Source organism: Ictidomys tridecemlineatus, chromosome 4, assembly GCF_052094955.1.
Source record: "Ictidomys tridecemlineatus isolate mIctTri1 chromosome 4, mIctTri1.hap1, whole genome shotgun sequence".
NCBI lineage: Eukaryota > Metazoa > Chordata > Mammalia > Rodentia > Sciuridae > Ictidomys > Ictidomys tridecemlineatus.
This window is the reverse complement of record NC_135480.1, coordinates 14,024,711-14,048,128: the sequence shown is the minus strand read 5'-3', so window position 1 is coordinate 14,048,128 and position 23,418 is coordinate 14,024,711. Positions and strand designations below refer to the sequence as shown.

The 23,418-nt window shown below is 35.7% G+C and overlaps 3 protein-coding genes across 3 annotated transcripts; 2 read left to right on the top strand and 1 right to left on the bottom strand.

The window, feature by feature from the left end:
• The first annotated feature begins 4,060 nt into the window (after positions 1–4,060).
• On the top strand, positions 4,061–5,008 carry LOC101965261 (olfactory receptor 5B17). The gene has a single exon (XM_005331570.3). It carries the CDS (start codon positions 4,064–4,066, stop codon positions 5,006–5,008), a length of 945 nt encoding a protein of 314 aa, XP_005331627.2. The 5' UTR covers positions 4,061–4,063.
• Positions 5,009–16,421: 11,413 nt separating this feature from the next.
• Positions 16,422–17,348, top strand: LOC101971826 (olfactory receptor 5B3). The gene has a single exon (XM_005331668.2). The coding sequence runs from the start codon at positions 16,422–16,424 to the stop codon at positions 17,346–17,348; it is 927 nt and encodes a 308-aa protein (XP_005331725.2).
• Positions 17,349–22,179: 4,831 nt separating this feature from the next.
• On the bottom strand, positions 22,180–23,121 carry LOC101964966 (olfactory receptor 5B3). Its single transcript, XM_005331569.3, is given in 1 exon segment — positions 22,180–23,121. A coding segment is annotated over 1 exon segment (939 nt). The 5' UTR covers positions 23,119–23,121.
• Between the last annotated feature and the right edge of the window lie 297 nt (positions 23,122–23,418).

Genomic DNA, 23,418 nt, shown 5'->3' with positions numbered 1-23,418 from the left:
TGAAATTAAACAAAAAGAAAAGAGAAAATAGAAGGGGGATCCATAGAGTAGAATAGGGGTCCAGGATGTGAAAATGGAAGAACTGAGGAAAAAATTGACAAAATTATGCTATATGCATGTATAACTAGATCACAATGAAGTCCACTTTATGTAAATTACAAAGCACCAATTGAAAATGATATATACATAAAAAAACAGAAGGAAGACCAGACAGGTTGAGGCTGAGGGATGAGGGGAAAAGGAAGTACAAGAAAACTTATGGAAGTAAATGATTTTATGTCCATATACAAAGGTCACAATGAACTTCATTACTATGGTAACTATAATACACTAGTAAAGATGAAAAGGAGAGAGAACATATAATATTCAAAAGCTCCCTATGGAAAGAATAGAGAGAAAAGGAGAAAAATAATAAAATATGAATGGATGAAAATTTGCCAAACTGATGTCCTCATATTGAAGAGTCACGCCAATGTTGGGGAGAATACATTAAAACTCTGTGCAGGGAAAGTAGAAAAACAAGGAAAAGAACAAACACTTTTTTACAATGTAAGTATATTAAGCCTGACATCTTTCCTTCAGAAAAATCAACAGTGGATTTATATCTTAAAAGGATGAAAGAAAATAAATATCAATCCATATTTTCATACTCAGATAAACTGCCTGTCAGGTTGGATTGCAAAATCAAGACATTCTTAGATATGTACAAATTTTGAGAGGTGGCTTACTGCCCAGAGGTGTAGTGACTACAGACCACAGAGAAATTAAATGTCCCACGCATTAGTAGGACATGCTCTTACAGCAAAATCTAAAAGAAGTAAATCCATTTTCCCTTTTCATTTATATAAATACTGGCCAGCATGTGGACCATGAATGTGAAGAGGCCATGAACAGAGCACCAACAGCATCTTCCTACACATTGACTTAGGTATTTGAGTTGACTTCTTAGTATTAAAGCATATTCTAATCTCCAACTCTCTGGCATCCCTGTCATGTTTGTCAGATGTCTGTAAACAGGGGAAAATCCCAAGAATTTTATTAATTATCCCCTACAATTCAGTAGCCTGTGTATTAGCCCAAATAAGTAAATAATGGAAGAAAAAGAAAAATGAAATGAGTAAAAATGACCGAAAACAAAATAAACATTTACAATATTTTACAAGCACCAATAACACATTAAATGTTAAGGGATTAAACACATGATGTAATGACAATTTACTGAAATTAAGGGAGAATAATAATAGGTACTGCAAATGCATCTATGTGTAACCCAACATAAAATACTGGGCCCCTGCTTGCAGGTTAATTGCTTTTTCACGAGATAAGTGTGATGAAGAGAAAAAATTGCCCTCAGAGGGCCTAGGTTCCCCTAGAGAAGACATGTTTGTAACATTTTCTCCTGGTTGTATTCATTAGGCTCTGAAATCATGTCATAGTCCCACATGACATTATTTTAAAGAGAGAAAACTCTAATCAGAGCCCTTTTGGCCATCATTTATCCAAGTGAATGCTGGAACTTCCAGTTCACACACTGGCCTTTCAGTAAGTGGAGTGTTTTCTGCAACTGTAGGCAGGAGAAAAATGCCAAAATAAAAATTATGTTGTTGCGTGATAAAGGATAGCACTTTTACTAAAGTGTACTCAACTGTGTTTGGACACACCCACTTGCTCTTCACAGACACAGTTCTGTGAAGTTACGGCAGAGATAATTTCATCATTTTATTCCTTGAATGAGGAAGCTGTGTTTGGCAGCAGGTAAATAACCTCCAAGTTGCACAGGAAAGTCCAGAGTGCATGACAGTTCTACACCCAGGCTTCCTAGATCCATTGTCATGATCCTACATCTCTTCATGCCTCAAAGAACTGTAAATTCTTGGACAAATATGTAAAAAAGAGAATATTTTCCAATATCATTTATAGGCCCTTCTCAGGATATATTTCTGATTTCAGACCCACAATTCAGGATTTCTTTTCCCCTTTTTTTCCCAAGAGCAAGGTAAGTGTCTATAATCCTATGCACTTTCAGGAAAATATGTAATTAACCTAGAAGCAATGGATCAGCTCCATCTTCTGAGAGCTTTTGAGTTCAGATCTGTTTGTTTCAATACCTTTTAGAGATACTAACATAGGAGGGGCTGGGGAATGTATCCTAATGGTAAAGTACTTGCCTACCAAGTCAAAGCCCAGACCACAATCCCCAGGATTATCAGGATTACACACACACACACACACACACACACACACACACACACTTAGATATATGGGGTTGGGGTTTAGAGTTCTTGCCTAGTATGCATTGCAAATGTATACATGGAGATTATGTTATAGGATTAATGTAAATGATTTTAACCAATAGAAAAGGTACAGTGATATTTATGAAATGATATACCATGTGGATATCCTTAAGAGGAGAGCAAAGACCTTGCATAGATGATGCTCTGACTGAGTAGGAGGTGAACAATCCTGTTTCTGCATGTCAGGTTGTCACTGAAGGGACAGCTCACCTGGACTAGGTGCAACAATACTTCTGTTGTTCTGGACAAATTAAGAGCCTCCCTAGATCACTTCTCCATTTTCACTATCAGTTCCCCACAATCTTGCTGTTGCATCATGACTCATCTAGAAAATCTGGCATTGCAGTAATTAAAGGCACAGACTTAGAAGATATAAGATGTGGGTTTGAATGTTGAATGAATCTCTAAATAGGTGTAGAGTTTGAGGAAAGCATTTGATCCTGCAAATCTCCGTTTTCTTAACAGTAAGTGAGGTTAGACGTATGAGCATGTGTATGTGTAAATACTGTCTTTCCCCTGATTCTCTGATATCCATCTATCTATCTGCCAAGAGACACATCGACTCAGAATCATTAAGTTTAAGCTGTTGGTAACTTCAAGAAATTTGACTTAGGAAAAAAAATGTATTTCTTAAGCTTGATCTTGACAAATTAATACTTTTTTCTGTTCCTCTGGTTTTTTTTTTTTCATATACACAAATAGTAAGTTGGCTTCTAATCTGTGAAGACATCTCAGCCTCAGCAATGTCTAACTATGGAGATAATTTACCTATTATACATTGCATTCAAGCCCAGTATGTCAGCTTAACAATAGCCTCCCAAAATATCTGCATTTTTATTCCTGAAACTTATGGTCATACTGCCTTACATAGTAAAAAAGATTCTTAATTGTGATTAAACTGGAGATTTGACAAGGTGAGATTTTCCTGGTTCTTCCACTTGGGCCAATGACAATATATTAGTTATCACAGAACATAAAAAAGGCATTAAAATGAAAATTGTAGCACACATTGTTAAGTGGGGGGATATGTTGGCTAATAAATAATTTTATACCCTGATATGTCAAGTGATATGCCTGGATTCTCAAGCAGAATGGTTGATACAGACTCATCTGGGAAAGGATAGAGTATGCTGGAAATTTTGTTTTCGTGAAGATAATGTGAAATTTAAATTAAGTAAAAATAAAATAATTTCAAATTAATTTACAACATTTAGGTTCAAATTATTCTGTTTTTTTTTTTAAATTTAAACCTTGGTCTATCTGCTAACGCTTGTGTAGTTTTAAGTTATTTATCCAATATTTTTGCTACCAAGTGTCTTCATATACAAACAGAAATAATAGCTGATCAATTTAATGGAATTGATGAGAGGATAAGTGAATACATACGTATAAATACTGACATATGAGATGGAAGCATAGCGCTTAGACTCAAAAGTTCTTATTTGTGAGATAGGCTTAGGTTATATTTCTGACCTTGTCCAACTCACAAAACCTTTCCTGTGACTCAGTTTACTCATAAACAAAATTAACAAATTGGGAAGATGATCCATGAAACCCTTACTCTTCAAAAGCAAATTATTGTTTAGATAAATCGCCCACTACATTGTATGGTCATGCCAACACTTTAGATCTAGAGAATACTGAAAAATATGATTATCATCATAAAGTAATGCTTACACTTTTCCATTTCTGCTCAACTGGGTTTTGCTTTTCAAAATCAAAAATTTCCTCTTTGCTACACAGCCCCTGGTGGTCCTAATGTACCACTCATGGAGAATAACACGGAGGTGAGGGAGTTCATCCTGCTGGGACTGACTGGTGCCCCACAACTGCAGCTTCCCCTCTTCATAATGTTCACTCTCATCTACCTCATCACTCTGGTGGGGAACCTGGGGATGATCACGTTGATCCTGCTGGACTCCCGCCTCCACACCCCCATGTACTTTTTCCTCAGTCACCTGTCTCTGGTGGACTTTTGTTCCTCCTCAGCTGTCACTCCCAAGGTCATGGCTGGGTTGCTGATGGAGGACAAGGTCATCTCCTACAATGCTTGTGCTGCTCAGATGTTCTTTTTTGCAGTCTTTGCCACTGTAGAAAATTACCTCCTGACCATAATGGCCTATGACCGCTATGCAGCAGTGTGCCAGCCCCTGCATTACTCCACCATCATGACAAACACTGTGTGCACTCGTCTGGCCATAGGCTGCTATGCCATTGGTTTGGTGACTGCTTCTGTGCAAACTGGAGACACGTTCTGCCTCTCTTTCTGTGTGACCAATGTGGTCCATCACTTCTTCTGTGATATTCCCGCTGTCATGACTCTGACTTGCTCTGAAAACCACATTGCCGAGCTGATTCTTGTTCTTATGTCAACTTTTAATGTTTTTTTTGCTTTTCTTGTTATCTTGATTTCCTACCTGTTCATATTCATCACCGTTTTGAAGATGCACTCAGGTAAGGGATACCAGAAGGCTTTATCCACCTGTGCTTCTCACCTCATTGCAGTTTCCACATTTTATGGGACTGTCATCATCATGTATATACAGCCAAGTTCCAGGCACTCCATGGACAGAGACAAGTTTGCCTCTGTGTTCTACACCATGATCATCCCCATGCTGAACCCTGTGGTCTACAGCCTGAGGAACAAGGAGGTCAAGAGCGCATGCAAGAATGTGATTAAGAAGGCAAAATCTTCTCTAGGTTTAGTCCTTTAATGATGTACAACCCATGGAATGTGGTTTCATTCCTCTTAAACCACTGTATGCAGTAATCCAAATGGTAAATACCTTGTGGTATGCAGAAAATAAAACCATCTCATATTATTCCTTTAGTCCAGAACAGTTCTAAGTATTCCACAGATTTGAAAATATGATAATTGTTTTAATGAAGTTTATTGAAATATATGTTCTTGATGTCATGCTTTATCCAGATACAAATAATGACTTCATCTTAATAAAAATTCAGCCACGACTAGGTTATTTGGTTTGATACAGCTTATCCACATGACAGTTTTTAAATGATGAGTATTTATGTTAAATTTAAAAGGCAGAGGAAATTAAACCATTTTACCTTATCCTTTATGACTTACCAGGAAATTCATAAAAGTAGAAATAATATTGAGTAAACTATCTCTACTTTTGGATAATGTGAATTTTAGTACATAAATCATAAGCAATCAACTAGAAATTATTGGAACTAATAAATAAAGTAAGAAAAGTTTCAAGGTAGGAGATCAGTATAGGACAAGTCATGGTATACTTTTATGAACACTTAATATTCTGAAAGTAAAAGTAAGAGAATATCACTTACAAAATAATAAAAAATGATGAAAACACCGTAGTGGAAAATGACAAAAGAAATGCAGTGCTTTTTTTCAAGTGTTTTTAAATTTTTACTTTTTTAAATTTTGGAAGCAAAATTAAAATTTCTATTTTTCTCGTTCTTAGTTGACCTAACACATAATGGTTTGCTCAAAAACAACTTTTTCCTTGACATTCAGTACTTTAACCATAAAATTAAATGACAAAATGCATCATTATATGAAACAGCTATTAAAAAGTTCACACATCACTTGAATACAAATATTTTATTATTTTTATCTTAATTGCATGTATTTATGGGATAATTTGAAACATGTATACAGTATGTCTTGATCAAATCATGGTATTTATCATTTGCATTTCATTAAAATTAAAAAAAATTATTAATGTACAATAATTGTGTACATATAGACACAATGTGATATTTCAGTTCATGTAATGTATGTAGATCCAATTGGGGTAATTAAGCTTTTCATCTCCTTTTCATTACTTTTGTATTTGGAGCCTTGAGACCTCTAGTTCTTGGTAAGACAGATAGCAGGTTATTGCGAATGACAGTCATGCCAGTGTTCTGTAGAACATTACCACTTATGACTTCTATTGAAAATACAGGGACACTAAAACTTCACAGATTAGGCATTCTACTGCTACAATAAACTCAACCTAAAGACAGCACACCTAGCTTCACACACAAATTAATGACACTCAGTCTTCAGCGATACTTTAATAAAATGAATACAAGAGACGAAAAACAAAATTAATTGTTACACTATGTAATTCCCATGTCATTCAAGTTGGAGTGATCATCAATACACTAGACAATTTATTATACACTTGCTATTGAATACCTGACCTAAATCCCAGCTTTTTTTAAAAAAAAAATTGTTGGTAATGTTGTTAAATGCTGACCCCACCATTCCTATATAGATGGCAAATAGTATTACAAACATCAAAGTAGACACCAGACTTTTAACACGAAGTTGGACATTTGTTGCCAGCATTAGTGCTACTCCTGGGTCCCTCTCTCACTACAGGGGCTGGAAAGAGATTGGACACTTAAGGATCCCAGAGTAGAGACCCTGCAGCTGAGATATACTCTCTTCTCAATGAAGCCGCAGTGAATCACACCCCCACACAATCTTACTCCAACTAAAAGAAGGGAGGAGACAAAACCCCAAACCAAAAAGGACCTAAAGAGTAACAACCAGAGAGGGAATTCAGGTCCCACCCCTAGGCATCTACTATGTATTAAAACCAGAGAGAAGTCCTGGAACAAATAAATTAAGTACATACGTAAGGGCAAGTATTAAAAAGAGATAAAGGAATTCACAAGTTCAAGAGCTCTGAAAACATGAGGAACAGGCAACAAATCCCCCCCCCCCAAATACACAATTCCCAACAAAGGATCCCACTGATAGAGAGGTGAATGAAATCCTGGAGAAAAAATATAAAAATTGATTACTAAAATGTTCAATGAACTAAAAAAAAAATCTAAAAAAGGAAGTAAGAGAGTAATTACAGGTGATTAAAGACCACTTTTATAAAGAAGTAGAAATAGTGAAAAGAAACCAAGCTGAACTCCTAGAAATGATACCATCAATGAAATAAAAATCTCTCTTGAAGACATGCCTCACAGATTAGAATGCATAGAAAATAGTCCCTTAGCCCTTGGAGACAGAACTTCAGCCTTGAAGACAGGTTATATGATTTTGAGTACACATAGGGCAATAAAGGGAAAAATATAGAACCTGACCAGAATATACAAGAACTCTGGGACCACGTTAAAAGACTAAACTTAGGTCTCATTGGAATAGAAACAAACATGGAGATACAAATTGAAGGCATAGGGAGCAATTTAAAAAACACACACAGGCTGAAGTTAAAAGGATGGAAAAAATATATTTCATGCATATGGACCATGAAATCAAGCAGGGTTCACTACTGTCATATCTGACAAAGAAAATTTGAAGTAAAAATTAATAAGTAGAGACTAAAAAGGCCACTACATGCTAGTCGAGGGAACAATTAAAGAAGAACACACAATGATAATAATTTGTGCCCCATATGTCAATGCTCCTAATTATGAAAAAAAATACTTACTCCATGACATTAAATCCCACATAGACCCCAACACACTATTGGGGGATTTTATACTCCCTTATCACTAATAGACAGATCATCAAAACATAAAATCAATATAGATATTGTCAACCTAAACAACATGAAATCAAATTGATTTAATGGTCATCTACAGAATACTCCAACTTACAAAAGGTGAATTTACCTTCTTAACTCTGTATGAAACTTTCTCCAAATTAGATTACATTGTCGGCCACAAAGCAAACCTTAGCAACTATAAAAAGACAATTTAATACCATCTATTCTATCAGATCATAATGAAATGAAACTGGAAGAAAAATAATAGAAACCACATAAAGACAATATGAATGTGTTAAATATCACTGAACTATCTGCTTAAAATGATTTAAATGGTGTTTATTTTACCATAATCAAAAAAAATGCATGTAACACACACACACACACACACACACATTCACTTTGAATTCATTCCACTCCAACTTCTTCAGGGAAGTCCTGAGTGCCAGATGTCCAAAGTCAGTATCACTAATCTGAAATCCAAGGGGAGGTCTACACTCTGTCCAGAAGCCTCTGGGTGAATTGGTCCTTATCACCTTTATCTTGAGGTGGCTGCCCACATTCCTTAGGTTCCAACCCTGCAAATCTTGATCTGTCTCCATTGCCGCCTTGCCTTGTCAACTTTATCTTCTTCAAATTCCCATCCCCTCCCTCTTTTGAGAGGATATGAAATTCCCAAAACATAGGATTCACTCCCTTTGAATGTACAATGTGATGACCTCTATCACATTCATACGGAGGTGCAACTAGCTGTATCTGTTTTTTTTAAAGAATTTTTAAATTTTTATTTATTTTTATGTGGCGCTGAGGATTGAACCCAGGGCCTTGCACATGCTAGGCAACTGCTGTACCGCTGAGCCACAACTCCAGGCTGTATCTATTTTTTTTTATTTGATTTTATTTTTTAAGTACATGACAGCAGAATGCATTACAATTCTTATTACACATATAGAGCACAGTTTTTCATGTCTCTGTTTTATATAAAGTATGTCCACACCAACTAATGTCTTCATGCATGTACTTTCAATAATGATGTCCATCACATTCCACCCTCATTGCTAACCCCCTGCCCCCTTCAGCTGTATCTGTTAAGTTCCAGGCATTTTCAGTACCCACACAATGTACACAGTTACATGTTTCAACACATTAGGATACAACTTCCATGCCCCTGCCCTGCCCTCTGTCCAAGGTGCTCACTAAACTGCTTTTATATGGATTCACCTATTCTGGGCATTTTTTTTTTTTATAAAAAAACCATCATCAAATAGATAAAATTTTTGTCTGATTAATGTTACTTGTTATGATTTCAAGGCTCACCACTACTGCAGCATGTATTGGCAATTTATTTTTTTATGGATGAATAATATTCCATTGTGTGGATATACCACATTTATTTATCCACTCCTCTGATGACAGGTATTTGAATTTGCTTATACTTTTCAGCGATTGTGGATAATCCTGCTATGGAGATTGTGTAAAAATCTTTGTGTAGCTGCTTTCAATCACTGAGGACATAATTAGCATGGTTGAGTCATATGGTAATTTGACTTTCTGAGGAACTGCCAAATTCTTTTCCACAGAAGCTACACCATTGTGCACTCCCATCAGCAGTATTCGAGGTTTTTCATTTCTCCACATTTTTAACAACACATGTGCCTCATTTTAAAATAGAAGAGTGATGCTAGTATTTATAAAGTACATTTCATTGAGGTTTTGATTAGAAACTTCATAGTGACTAATGATATTGCTTATTGGTGATTTGCATATATTCTCTTCCTTTCTCTTTCTTTCTTTTTTTTTTTGGTCCTTTATGGGTTTTTTGTTTGTTTGGGGGTATTTTGTTTGTGTTCTTGTTATTGTTTGGGGCTATGGCCTCAGGCCTGCTAGCCACGTACTGAGGTTCTCTACCACTGAGCTCCATCCCCAACTTTGCCATTTGTATATATTCTTTAAAGAAATGTTCACTTAAATCTTTTGCCCATGTTTTGGTTGGGTTGCAAGTATTTTTCTTGTTCCTTTGTAGAGGTTCTTTATATATTCTAGACATTAAAACCTTTCAGAGATGAGAGCTACAAATAGTTTCCCTTATTTTGTAGGCTGTCTTTGCTATGCTTGATACCCAGTGATGAACAGAAGTTTTGAGTTTGGATGAAGTCCAAGTCATCATATTTTATCTTTTGGTTCTTACTATTTTTTAAAATGTTTTTATGAGTGCATTATAGTTATATGTAACAGTGAGGCTGATTGTGACATAATCATAGATGCATATAACACAGCTTTTTCCATATACCAGAGAAAACATTTGGCATTTGTTTTTTGGGATTGGCTAACTTCACTTAGTATTATCTTTTCTAACTCCATCCATTTACCTGCAAATGCCAGGATTTTATTCTCTTTTATTGCTGAGTTATATTCCATTGTGTATATATGCCACATTCTTTTAATCCATTCATCTATTTAAGGGCATCTAGGTTGGCTCCAAAATTTAGCTATTGTGAATTGTATTACTATAAACATTGATGTGGATGTGTCCCTGTAGTATGCTGTTTTTAAATCCTTTGGGTATAGACCAAGGAGAGGGATAGCTGTGTCAAATGGTGGTTCCATTCTTAATTTTCCCAGAAATCTCCTTACTGCTTTCCATATTGCTGTACCAATTTGCAGTCCCACCATCAGTGTATGAGTGTACCTTTTCCCTCGAATTCTCGCCAAAACTTATTGTTGTTTGTCTTCAAAATATCTGCCATTCTGACTGGAGTGAGATGAAATCTTAGAGTAGTTTTGATTTGCATTTCTTTAATTGCTAGTGATAATGAACATTTTTTTTCATGTGTTTGTTGATTGATTGCACCTCATCTTCTGAGAAGTGTCTCTTCAGATCCTTGGCCCATTATTAATTGGGTTATTTGGTTTTTTGGTGCTTAGCTTTTTGAGTTCTTTACATACCCTAGTGATTAGTGCTCTATCTGAAGTGTGAGGGGTAAAGATTTTCTCCTACAATGTAGGCTCTCTATTTACCCCACAGATTGTTTCTTTTTCTGAGAAGAAACTTTTTAAATTTGAGTCCATCTCATTTATTGATTCTTGATTTTAATTCTTGTGCCACAAGAGTCTTATTAAGGAAGTTGGGGCCTAATCCCACAAGATGGAGATTAGGGCCTCCTTTTTCTTCTATTAGACGTGGGGTCTCTGGTTTTATTCCTAAGTCCTTGATCCATTTTGAGTTGAGTTTTGTTCATGGTGAGAGATAGGGGTTTAATTTCATTTTGTTGCCTATGGATTTTCCAGCACCATTTGTTGAAGAGGCTATCTTTTTTCCAATGGTGTTTTTGGCACCTTTGTCTAATATAAGGTAACTGTAATTTTGTGGATTAGTTTCTGTGTCCTCTATCTTGTACCATTGGTCTACTAGTCTGTTTTGGTACCAATACCATGCTGTTTTTGTTACTATTGCTCTTTAGTATAGTTTAAATTCTGATATAGCAATGCCACCTGCTTCACTCTTCCTGATAAAGACTGCTTTAGCTCTTCTGGTTCTCTTAGTTTTCCAGATGAATTTCATGGCTGCTTTTTCTATTCCTATGATTCATAGGGGATTAGTGATAGGGAACATGGGATGAATAGACAAACTAGATAGAGCAGAGGGGTGGGAGGGGAAGGGAGGGGGCATGGGGTTAGAAATGATGGTAAAATATGATGAAAATTATTATCCAAAGTACATGTACACAAATTGCTCTGAATATACTTTGTAAACAACCAGAGATATGAAAAATTGTGCTCTATATGTGTAATAAGAGTTGCAATGCATTCCACTGTCATATATAAATAAAAATTAATTTAAAAAAGATTACAAGCATAATGATAAAAAATAACACAGCTTGCTTCTTTCCCTCCCAGTACTTTCCCTGTTCTTCATTCCTCCAATCAGCTTACTCTATTCTATTGGCATTCCTTCTATTTATTTTTTTAAAGTGTTTAATTATACTTGTATATAAAATCAGAATGCATTGTCATATATTCATACATGGACACAGAAAAATATGGTCAACTTCATTCCCCAGTTTGTCCCCTTTCTTCCACTCGTTCATCTTCCTTGCTTGTATTCTCTATGATTTTACAATTTTAGGAATGTAATTTCCTGTTTTAACCACTTGATACAATATCAGCATTACTCCATCATATGTGGTAAAGTGCTAGCCTCCAGCCAGTAAAAAAAAAATGGATTTCTACACGTTCAGGGACCTCTTAAAATTTTCTGTTGGAAACAGTCAGACACCTCCCCTCCCTTAAAACTGAAGCTGTAATAAAGTAATTAAGAATATTCAGGGGGCTGGGCTGGGGCTCAGCAGTGGAGCACTCGCCTAGCATGTGCAAGCCGCTGGGTTCGATCCTTAGCACCACATAAAAATAAATTTTAAAAAATAAAGGTATAAAAAAATCACAATATTAAAAAAAAAAGAAAAAGCTCCAGCAACATTGCTGAGGTTCCATCTCTAAACAGCATAACCACATCTCCCATAGCAGAGGTCATTGTGATACACTGTTGGGGTTGGTTCTTATCATTTTAGTTTGTATCCTAGAATCCATTACTAAATCCAAAGTCATGAATTTTATCCATGGTTTCTTCTAGCAGTTTTATGGTTTTAACTTATTTTTTTCTTTCTTCAGTTCCTGATATATTTTGAGTTGATCTTGTATTTCCACTTGTCCTAATGCTATTTGCTAATGAGAATGTTTTTCTCCATTGAGTAAACTTGTTACCCTTGTCAAAATCCAATTGACCTTGAACACATGCTTTCCTGGACTCTTAATTCCATTCCATGGGTTCTATTAAGCAATCCACATTGCAATGACCATGGTGGTTGAGGAATACATTTTGAATTTTTTTTTCTTGAGAGTCTTTAGCTGTGGTTTTTACATGTTCTCTTTAGTTTGTGGATGTTCTCTTCAGTTCCTAGCATTCTGAGTATTCTTTTCAAGAAAGAATTAAAACTTCAGCAGGTGCTTATTCCAGATTACAGAAATGATCTTGTTGTTCTCTTCACTATAATAATATGGTTAATTACATGGCTTTCTTTTTCTTTACCTAAGCATCTTTACATTCTTGGAGTAAATACAACACAGTCATGATTTATAGTTACGTTAATTTATGGATTTGTCCTGTGAGTGTTTTTAACATCACTATATTAAAAAGGGGTATTGTTCTATAGTTTTATTTATTAATTTTTTTGGTCTAGCTTTGCTGTGAGGTTACGCTGACCTCACAGGACGAGTGAGGCAGTGTTTCCTATGTATTTACTCAATTAAATTAAATGAAACCTATCTTCAAAACAAAACAAAAGAAAAGAAAAGAAAAGAAAAAACTCTTAGGGAAAATAAAAGTAAGAAGTCCTTTATTTTTAACCTCCAAAACTGAAAACAGCATTAATGTCCCTCAAATAGGGAATGTAAATAAAACTCAATATGCGTAATGAAAATTACTCATATACATAATAGTAGTCCTTGGTTGCATTACACTAATTGAATGAAATATAGGTAATACATTCTAGAGGTCTAGGTTAGGACATTCTTGAAAAGGCAAAACCAAAAGGAAAAAAAATTGATGGTGTTTTCCAGGGCAGTAGGTGGGTGATATAGTTGACCATCATGGTTAAGAAAATTTATTATGGTTGATTGTGATAGTAGTTTTACTATACATTTGGAAAATAATTAAAGCTCGATATTAACAATTGTGCATACTGGTCTTTCATGTATATACTAAAGATTGAAAATGAAATATAATAATATAATAATACTTGTGCACACTTAAACTAGTCAGCTGATTCCAAAGATAGTTTAATTGCTTTTTTCCTTAAAAAGTGAGATGAAGCACTGAAGGTTCCCTCATGGGAGGGCATCCCAGGAGAGCTCTGTGTATGCATCATTCCCTGCTGATGTACACGCATTCGTCTCTGAAGTCTGATATAATGCCAGGTGTTTATTTTAGAGAGAGAGGATGGCATGCACTGTCATTATTAATTCATGTGTGTATTAATATCTGTTAGTGCCTTGCTGTGTGTGCATAACTGTAGTCAAGAGAAATACCCCAAGACTGAATTCTATTGATTTGACTCTGAAATCATGACCACTAAGCTAGCTGTGTTTAAATTTTATTATTTGCAAGCATACCACTGTAGATGATGTAGGAGATATAACATTGTAATGTTTCTTTTGCAAATCAGGAGGAGATGAGTCCTCCATAGACACAGTAAGAATACATTGTAGATTCAGGACCCAAATGCTTACTGGTCTTTTCTCCACATGGGACCTTAGAATATTTTCTTCACTCCCCACAAGAGAGCTGCTCCCACCATGTGTTATTCAATGGAAGAATTTCTGGTTTCAGATTCTCTGTTCAGGACTGACTATCATTTGGGTTTGAAGAGCAAGGTAAGCTTCTATAATCAATGTGAAAGTTTATTGAAAACTACTGTTCATGAAAGGTAGTGGGACAGCTGAAGCTTCCATGAGTTACGTGAGCACAGAAGTTGGGGTTGTGACCGTTTTTCTAAAACACTGAAGTGAGGCTGGAGTATAAACATCAAAAGGTCATCAGGACAAAATTTAGTGATATTTATCAAAGATCATCTTGCTGCTTTCTAAAAATATGTTTTAAAGGTTAGATCAAACTCTGAATAAATAGATGGTAATTTCAATTTGTTCACAACCTGGTGGTTTCTCACTAGAGATTAAAAGGCACAAACAGAGAGTTCAGTGGCCCTTCTTTAAACAGGAAGGGACCTAATGAATTAGCAAAATGTGAACTTCATCTTAACATTCTGCCCATAATCCCATTCTTATTCTTATTACAAGTGTCAGGTCTACAAATACTGATGGGGATGTAGCTAAAGTTGTGAGCTTTTAACTAAGATTCAACTCAGTTTAAGTATTGATTCTGGAATCTTTTTCAATCTACTTTTGGAATTTTAGAATATCGTTTAACTTGTTAAGTTATCATTTGTCTTCATAGTAAGAAAAAATAAGAAATCCTACATATACAGAGGCACAAATACACACACAATCACACAGGTACTTATATCTAAATCTCCTGTCATACATTGGAGAATGATCTGTGTTAAAAAATATATGGATGTTAACATCAGTAATCATAAAGGCTACCTGGGCTGGACTTATAAAGTTGCCAAGAAAAGGATGAGAATAATAGGGAATCATTGTTAGGAGGAAATGAGGGTCTTCAAATGTCTCAAATTAAAATTAAAAGATTTGAAAAACATGGTTGATATACTTCACCAAATAAAAAAATTTAAAGTTGGAGTTTTCCACCAAAACAGATCTGCAGGCTAAAGTAACCCTGAAAATACGAATATCTGACCACTAATATCTGTGATTCAACTATAGATTTACAGTGATGAGAAAATGAACACACTTTCAACTCAAGAGAAAATATATGGACTTCAAAGAAATTAAACAGAAGAGGAGCTCAATGGAATGCCTTCAACTTCATGGGCAGATCATGGACAGAGTGTGAACAGAAGGCACATAAAATAGCAGTGGACTTGGGGGACTAGCAAGAAAAAGAAACTTAAGGAATAGGCTTTTAGGTGACTGACCTGACCCAAGTTTGAAGCCCCCCATGTTGGTACCCACCTTTCTCAAACCACAGTGAGACCCTAAGTCCATCCTTTTAATAATAGTATAGATAGCACTTCTCAGGTTGTTTTAAACACTCTGCATTCACTTGTTTTTCATGTATTATCTCTATTATCACAATGATGACTTGAGGGAGGGTCAATACCATCTTCATTTTGCAAGTAAGAAAATCTGGTACCGGGAAGTTAGGTTATAGCAGTGATTCTTAGCTTGTAGATGTAGGGTTGATGTGCACCTCTACCCAGAGACCAGCCCTGCACTGATGCTGTGCCCTCTCCTACCAGAACTGTCTCCATGGTCCCCGTTATCTCACCGCCTCCACCATGCATATATCTCAGGAGTCTGCTGCAAAATCCAAACACTGAGCTTGGACCAATGGAGACAATGAGTAACTGTAAATTGCAATTCACTTCAAGTTTAATTTAGGCCATCGGTCATGGTAACCATTATGTATGAGACCAAAGCTTTCCAATTAATACTTCTATAAACACACATACATTACTCAGCCTCTGGTGTCACACAATCTAAATTGAATTAACAACTGTCCAACTTCATAAACCTTTTGAGAAATCAGGGACTATAGATATAATGTCCAGAATCCAGACAAATTCCTGACACATGAGCTATACAGAATGAATATGTGAGTTCACCAAGACAGGAAAACAGGAACTGATTGAATTATTAATTCCAACACTGTCAAGTATAACCTACTAAATTTTCAAAAAGCTCTCACAGATATCAAATTCATAAATCATGAACATGATCCATGTAGACTCTTCATTCAACATTCTGGAGCTGTAGAGATAAGTAATACACTCAATTATATTGTTAAGCTCATTTTAAGTTATGAGAAATTTGAAGTACATAGTGTGGCTACAGTAATAAAATAATGCACATGGTACATAAGCATTCTGATCTCACTGCCATCTCTACTATGTTCAGTGCCTCATTTTTATTCCTCTCTGCTACAGTGCATCTCCTGATTTCCCCAGCAACATTGATGGAGAACAGGACAGAAGTGACCGAGTTCATCCTCCTAGGACTCACCAGTGCCCCAGAATTACAAGTGGCCTTCTTTATCATGATCACCCTTATCTACCTCATCAATGTGGTTGGGAACCTGGGGATGATCATACTGATCCTCTTGGACTCTCGTCTCCACACTCCCATGTACTTTTTCCTGGGTAACCTGTCTCTGGCAGATTTCTGTTACTCCTCAGCGGTTACTCCCACAGTCATGGCTGGACTCATTTTAGGAAACTGCAAAATATCCTACAATGCCTGTGTTGCTCAGGCCTTCTTGTTTGGAGGATTTGCCAGTGTGGAAAATTTATTCTTGGCCGCAATGGCCTATGACCGCTATGCTGCAGTGTGTAAGCCCTTGCACTACACCACCACCATGACAACACGTGTGTGTGCGTGTCTGGCTGCAGGCTGCTACCTGGGAGGTTTCCTGAATGTCTCCATCCACGTTGGGGAAACGTTCAGTCTCTCCTTCTGTAAGTCCAATGTGGTCCATCACTTTTTCTGTGATGTTCCAGCAGTCATGGCTCTGTCTTGCTCTGATAGACACGTCAATGAGCTGGTTCTTGTTTATGTAGCCAGCTTCAATGTTCTTTTTGCCCTTCTAGTCGTCTTGGTATCCTACTTATTCATATTCATCACCATCCTAAAGATGCGCTCAGTTGCAGGATATCAGAAAGCTCTGTCCACCTGTGCCTCCCACTTCACTGCAGTCTCCATTTTCTATGGGACAATTATCTTCATGTACTTACAGCCCAGCTCCAGTCACTCCATGGACACAGACAAATTTGCCTCTGTCTTTTATACGATGGTCATCCCCATGCTGAATCCAGTGGTCTATAGCCTGAGGAACAAGGAGGTCAAGAGTGCATTCAAAAAAGTTATTGGAAGCACCATTTATTGAAGTGGATGTTCCTTTGGCCATATGATCTTTGCACCTTTGTCAAAAATTGGCTCTGGGTATGCATATGACTTAATTTCAGAGTTCCCAGGTTCTGGCCCATTGGTCTACATGTAATGCCAGGAACATGATAATCTGCTAACTATCACCAAAGTTTTAGTTGTAACTTACATATTTTGAAGTCAGTTATTGTGATAGCTCCAACTTTTTAAACCCCACCACCAAAGCTCAGGATTGTTTTGATTGTTCTGTTTCTATTGTGGTTCTATCACATTGTTAGTTCTGAAGTCTAATTATTTATGCATATTAATTATGCAAACTTATGTTTTTTACCACGATATTTCAATAAATGCATATGTCGTGCTTTCATCTTACTCCTGCTACTCTTTTATATTCTCCTTACTCACCAGTCCTTTTTGTCTTCCCTAAGAGTCTCTCTACTGCTTTCAGGCTGTCTCCCCCGCCACCTCCCAGGCTTCCACATTAAAAGAAAACAAGTATTTCTTGTTTTCTCTTTCTGATTTATTTTGCTGACATGATAATCTCTTATTCTATCCATTTTTTTCTGCAAATGGCACGATTTCATTTATTGATGGATAACACTCCTGTTTGTGCATGTGCCTATCATATTTTCTTATTCATCTTTGATGGAACACATATCCTGATTCCATAACTTGGTAATTCTTAAATGTCCACAGGAGACATGGATACGCAGGTACCTCTTTTGCATGGTGACTTTCCTTTAGGTATATACTGAGATGTTGTATAGCTGCATCATATGGTAGGTCTGTATTTAATTTTCTGAGAAACAACTCACTTTACAGTTTTCCAGTTTTTTTACTGTTTTACATTCTCACCAAAAATGTGTGAGAATTTTTTTCTCTAAATTTTTCTAGAATTTGTTGTTGTTATTGTTATTATTTGTTCTAAGATATTCATGACTGTAGAATGCATTTTAACATATTATACATACATGGAGTATAACATTCTTATTAGGATCCATTATTGTGGCTCTATGTGATGTCACTTGTGGAATATTCATATATGAACACAGGAAAGTTATGAACAATTTTTCATATCTGTTTATATATAAAGTATGTTGACATCCAATTCGAGTCTTCATACATGTACTTTGGATAATGATGGCCATCAAATTCCACTGCCCTTTATGCAGAAGCTCTTTAACTTGGTGTAATCTCATTTTTCAGTTCTTGCTTTTATTTCCAGAACTATTAGTCCTGTCCAGGAAATATCGGCCTATATCAATAACTTGGGTCTTTCCTGTGTGTTTTCTTGTCATAATTTCAGAGTTTCAGATCTTACATTAAGGTTTTTGATCTAGTTTGAATTGATTTTTTGTACAGGATGAGACCTAGGGATCTAGATTCAAAATTGTGCAAGTGAATATACAATTTTCCCAGTACTAATTTTTGAAGAGGGTGTCTTTAATCCAATGTATGTTTTTGTCACCTCAGTTGAGAACAAATGGCTGTAGATTCTTGGGTTTATGTCTGTTACTTCTATTCTAGTCCATTAATCTACACATCTATTGTATGCCAATGTTATCCTATTTTGTTTTACGCCTCTATAGTATATTTGAAGTCAGGTATTGAGATGCTTCCAGCATTGCTCTTCATCTGTGTGGGATTGCTGTGGTCATTTGGCATCTCTTGTGCATTGGCACGTTTTGAAGACTGTCATTGGTATTTTGATGGTAATTTCATTGATTTATTAATCCCTGTTGACAATATGATCATATTAGCAATATTAATCCTTCCCATTCATGAACAAAGGAGATCTTTCTATCTTCATTTATTCTTTCATTGTTTTGCAATTTTTCATAATTTTCATTGTGGTGGTCTCCCACATCCTTGATTAGATTTATTCCTAGGTAGTATTGCTTTTTTGGAACAATTGTGAATGCGATTGTTTTCCTTACTCATTTCTCAGTCGATTCACAGTTGGCATATGGGCCAGCTTCAAATATTTATAGGTTTATATTTTCCTGTGACCTTGCTGAATTTGTTTATCATCTACAAGAGTCTTTTGGAGGAGTCTTTAGAGTCCTCTAAACACTAAATCATATTATCTGCAAACAGGGATAATTTACTACTTACTTTACAATTTATATCCCCTCTATTTCTTTTTCAAGCCTCATGGGCTCTGTTTAAAATTTCGAGTATGATATTGTATAAGAGTGGTGAGAGTGGGGACTTTGTCTTGTTCCTGATATTAGAGGAAATGCTTTCAGTTTTTCTCCATTCAACATGATGACGGCTCTGGGGTTTGTCATATCATAGCCTTTTTTATGTTAAGGTGTGATACTTCTATACTTAGTTTCTTCAGGGTTTTTCAGTATGGATGGAATTGTCAATAATTATGATAAGTACAATAAACAAAGCACAGAAAGACATATATCACTGCATATACTTGTATTCCATTTATATGTGAAACCCCAAACTGTTGATCTCCTAGAAGTTGATAGTAGAGTGTTAACTACTAGATGCTGGGGTGAGTGGGGAGGAGGGAGAGAGAAAGAGAGGTTAATCACTGGGCGCTAAGTTGCAGTTAGATGACAGCAAGAAATCCTGCTGTGCGGAGCAGGTGACCATACAGAACAGTGATGTGCTGTACATCCCAGGAATCTAGAATAATGGACTTTGAATGTTTATACTATAAAGAAAAGACAAAATGTGGAGGAGGTGTGTTTAACCTGATTTAAACATTATACAGTGAATATATGTATCACAGCATCATGGCACTCATTACTATGTACACTTTTCATGTTTTATTCATCATTTAAAAGTACATGTAATTTATAAAAAAGATAAACACACTATATACTGTAAATTTGTGCAATTAAAAAATAATTTATAATAAAGAAATAAAAAGACAGTTATTACAGCTAGTGAAAGATCACCATACAGACAGTAGTGAATATTTGTGTCATATCACACGGCACAAGAAGTATCAACCTCAGCACTTTAGCACATTCAAATATCAACTTACAAGTACTGAGTAGTAAAAGGTACTGTGTAGAGAATGTAAATTAGACATGAGTTCACATTCCCTTGAATGGTTTTGTGGTTTATAGGTTTTGTGCTATATAGAGCTCTCTGATGATTAAAAATTACAAATATTGTTCCCTATGTTAGCATATGGAATGTATGTTATTGATACAGCTGACAGATATTGTTATGCTCTGTTTTTCATGAATATTTGAAATAATTTCACTTGTTTAATTTATATGTATGAAGTAATTTTACAATGTGATCGGGTATTAACCCTTTAATCTTATAATTTATATTTTTCTAAACAATTACCTAATAGTCATGTTACTTGTCAGTTAATGAGACCATTTCTAAATACAAATTATGAGATAGTTTCAAATGAATTAATTGAGGAGGAGATTTCCAAAAAAAAAATCACCATTTCAAAATGTGGGAAGGGAAAGAGGGGCTGGAAATCCAAATAACAATATTGCCACAAAACAGAAAAATCAATGTGCCTCCTGAAATTTTCTAGAAATATACCTACATGGCTTTTCTTATTGCTGATAGCGTATAACCATAAATGTTCAAAGATTCAAAATATTGATACAACTGAATTCAAAGCTTAATTATTTTATTCATTTAACAGATATTTGTTGAGAATCTACTATGAAGCAAACATTCATTTAAGTTTTGAGAATAATGTAAATGGAACAGATAAAACCACCATACTCATAGGATTTTAATTGTAGTGGAAGAAATAAACAATAGAACAAATAAACAGATACAATGTGTGAGAGTTGTTAAGGATGATTAAGATAAATGTAGGGAGAAGGGACAGCTTACATGGTGAACAGAAAGTGATGATTTTATAAAGGTGGTTAGGGAAGGACTCTATGGTGAGGCAATATTTTAAAAGACCCAAGTGGAATAAGAACATTCCATGAAGTAACTGCAAAAATCTTGAAGTGGTACATGGTTGGAGTTGTGAATAAATAGTAAGGTTGGCAGTGAGAATAACATGAGGAAATAGAAGACTGGAGGAGTGTCAAAAGATATGTAACTCAACTAAGTATAAATGAATGAACATCATTACCAAAGTCAAGTCATTTGGAAAGAAAAAATGTCTAGCATTATTGATACCCAGTGTATTTTTTGAATAGTGTGAAAGTTGATGTTTATATGAATATGTTGAAAATATTTTTATTTTCCTCCAATTTTCTGGTACTCTGGCTATTTTTATTTTGAAAATTAAACTTGAGTAGGTTGGTTATATAAAATGACTCAGTCAAGACAGAAAAAGTAATTCATTTAATATGTAATAGTTTTGAACCTCTAGGTAAAATGTAAATTTTATTCTTACACTTACTCAACTAAATGAATAATTAATATTAGTCAAATTAATTCTCTAATACCTCAATTACTTAATTTTTTTTTACCAAAATTATTTACATTTCATTTATGTCTGGTAAATTTTCTACTCATTTATATGTGCTCATATCAGTATATTTATGAATTAATAAATGTAAATTTATGTTCACAGCCACAAGTTTGTTATGGTAGAGTAAGTGAATACATATCAAGTGAATTAACCAAATATCCTTAATAAGATTTTTTTTGATAAGCCAGAAGCAAAATAACTTGTGACTCCTCTCACCTTTGTTGTACAGATATTGTATTTCTGAATATATTTCTTTCTTTCTACACAATAAACTGACTTTTGAGGAGGTGAGTATTTGACTTCAGGAGCTTGACTTCGATATGCACCTTAATATGTGGTTCAGCACATGGAGAAGATCTGAGAAGTAAGATATTAAGTTATTATACATCCTACAATTTTAAAATCAAAATCTTAAAAATACTTTTCCCTCTAAAACTATCTTTTTGAATGCACTCTTGACCTCCTTGTTCCTCAGGCTGTAGACCACAGGGTTCAGCATGGGGATGACCATAGTATAAAAGACAGAGGCAAATTTGTCTGTGTCCATGGAGTGACTGGAGCTGGGCTGTAAGTACATGAAGATAATCGTCCCATAGAAAATGGAGACTGCAGTGAGGTGGGAGGCACAGGTGGACAGAGCTTTCTAGTATCCTGTAGCTGAGTGCATCTTCAGGATGGTGATGAATATGAATAGGTAGGACACCAAGATAATTAGAAGAGCAAAAAAGACATTGAAGCTGGCTACATAAACAAGAACCAGCTCATTGACGTGTCTATCAGAGCAAGACAGAGCCATGACTGCTGGAACATCACAGAAAAAGTGATGGACCACATTGGACTGACAGAAGGAGAGACTGAATGTTTCTCCAACATGGATGGAGGCATTCAGGAGACCACAGACATGGCAGCCTATGACCAGACGGGCACACACACTTGTCGTCATGGTGGTGGAATAATGAAGGGGTTTGCACACAGCGGCAAAGCGGTCATAAGCCATAGAGGCCAAGAGGAAATTTTCCATAGTGGCGAAGGCTGCAAAAAAGAACATCTGAGCAGCACAGGCATTGTAGGAGATGACCTTGTGTCCTAGAAGGAGCCCAGCCACGACTGTAGGAGTGACAGCTGAGGAGTAGCCAAAGTCTACCAGAGACAAATTGCTGAGGAAAAAGTACATGGGAGTGTGGAGACGAGAATCAGTGAGAATCAAAACAATCATCCCGAGGTTTCCAACAACATTAATGAAGTAGATGAGGATGATCATGATAAAGAGGGCCACCTGTAGTTCTGGGGCACTGGTGAGTCCTAGGAGGATGAACTCGGTCACTTCTGTCCTGTTCTCCATCTGTGTTATTTGGGAGTCAGGAGATGCTCTTTAGCAAAGAGAATTGGAGGTCAAAATTGTGAAGAGTTTTGTGAATAGATATTGCCCTGAAACTGAACCATGTATATATCATGTGAATTATTTTATTAGCATAATTATACACATTTCAAGATTCACCACATGCAAATGTAAGCTTAACCACAAATTTTAAAGCATTGATTATTTATGTAGTTACAAACTTTTGAACTTAAACATTCAACCCAATTTAAACCCTATTTGTCAAATTTTATATAAGTTAAATTAACATTTGCTAAATTTTAT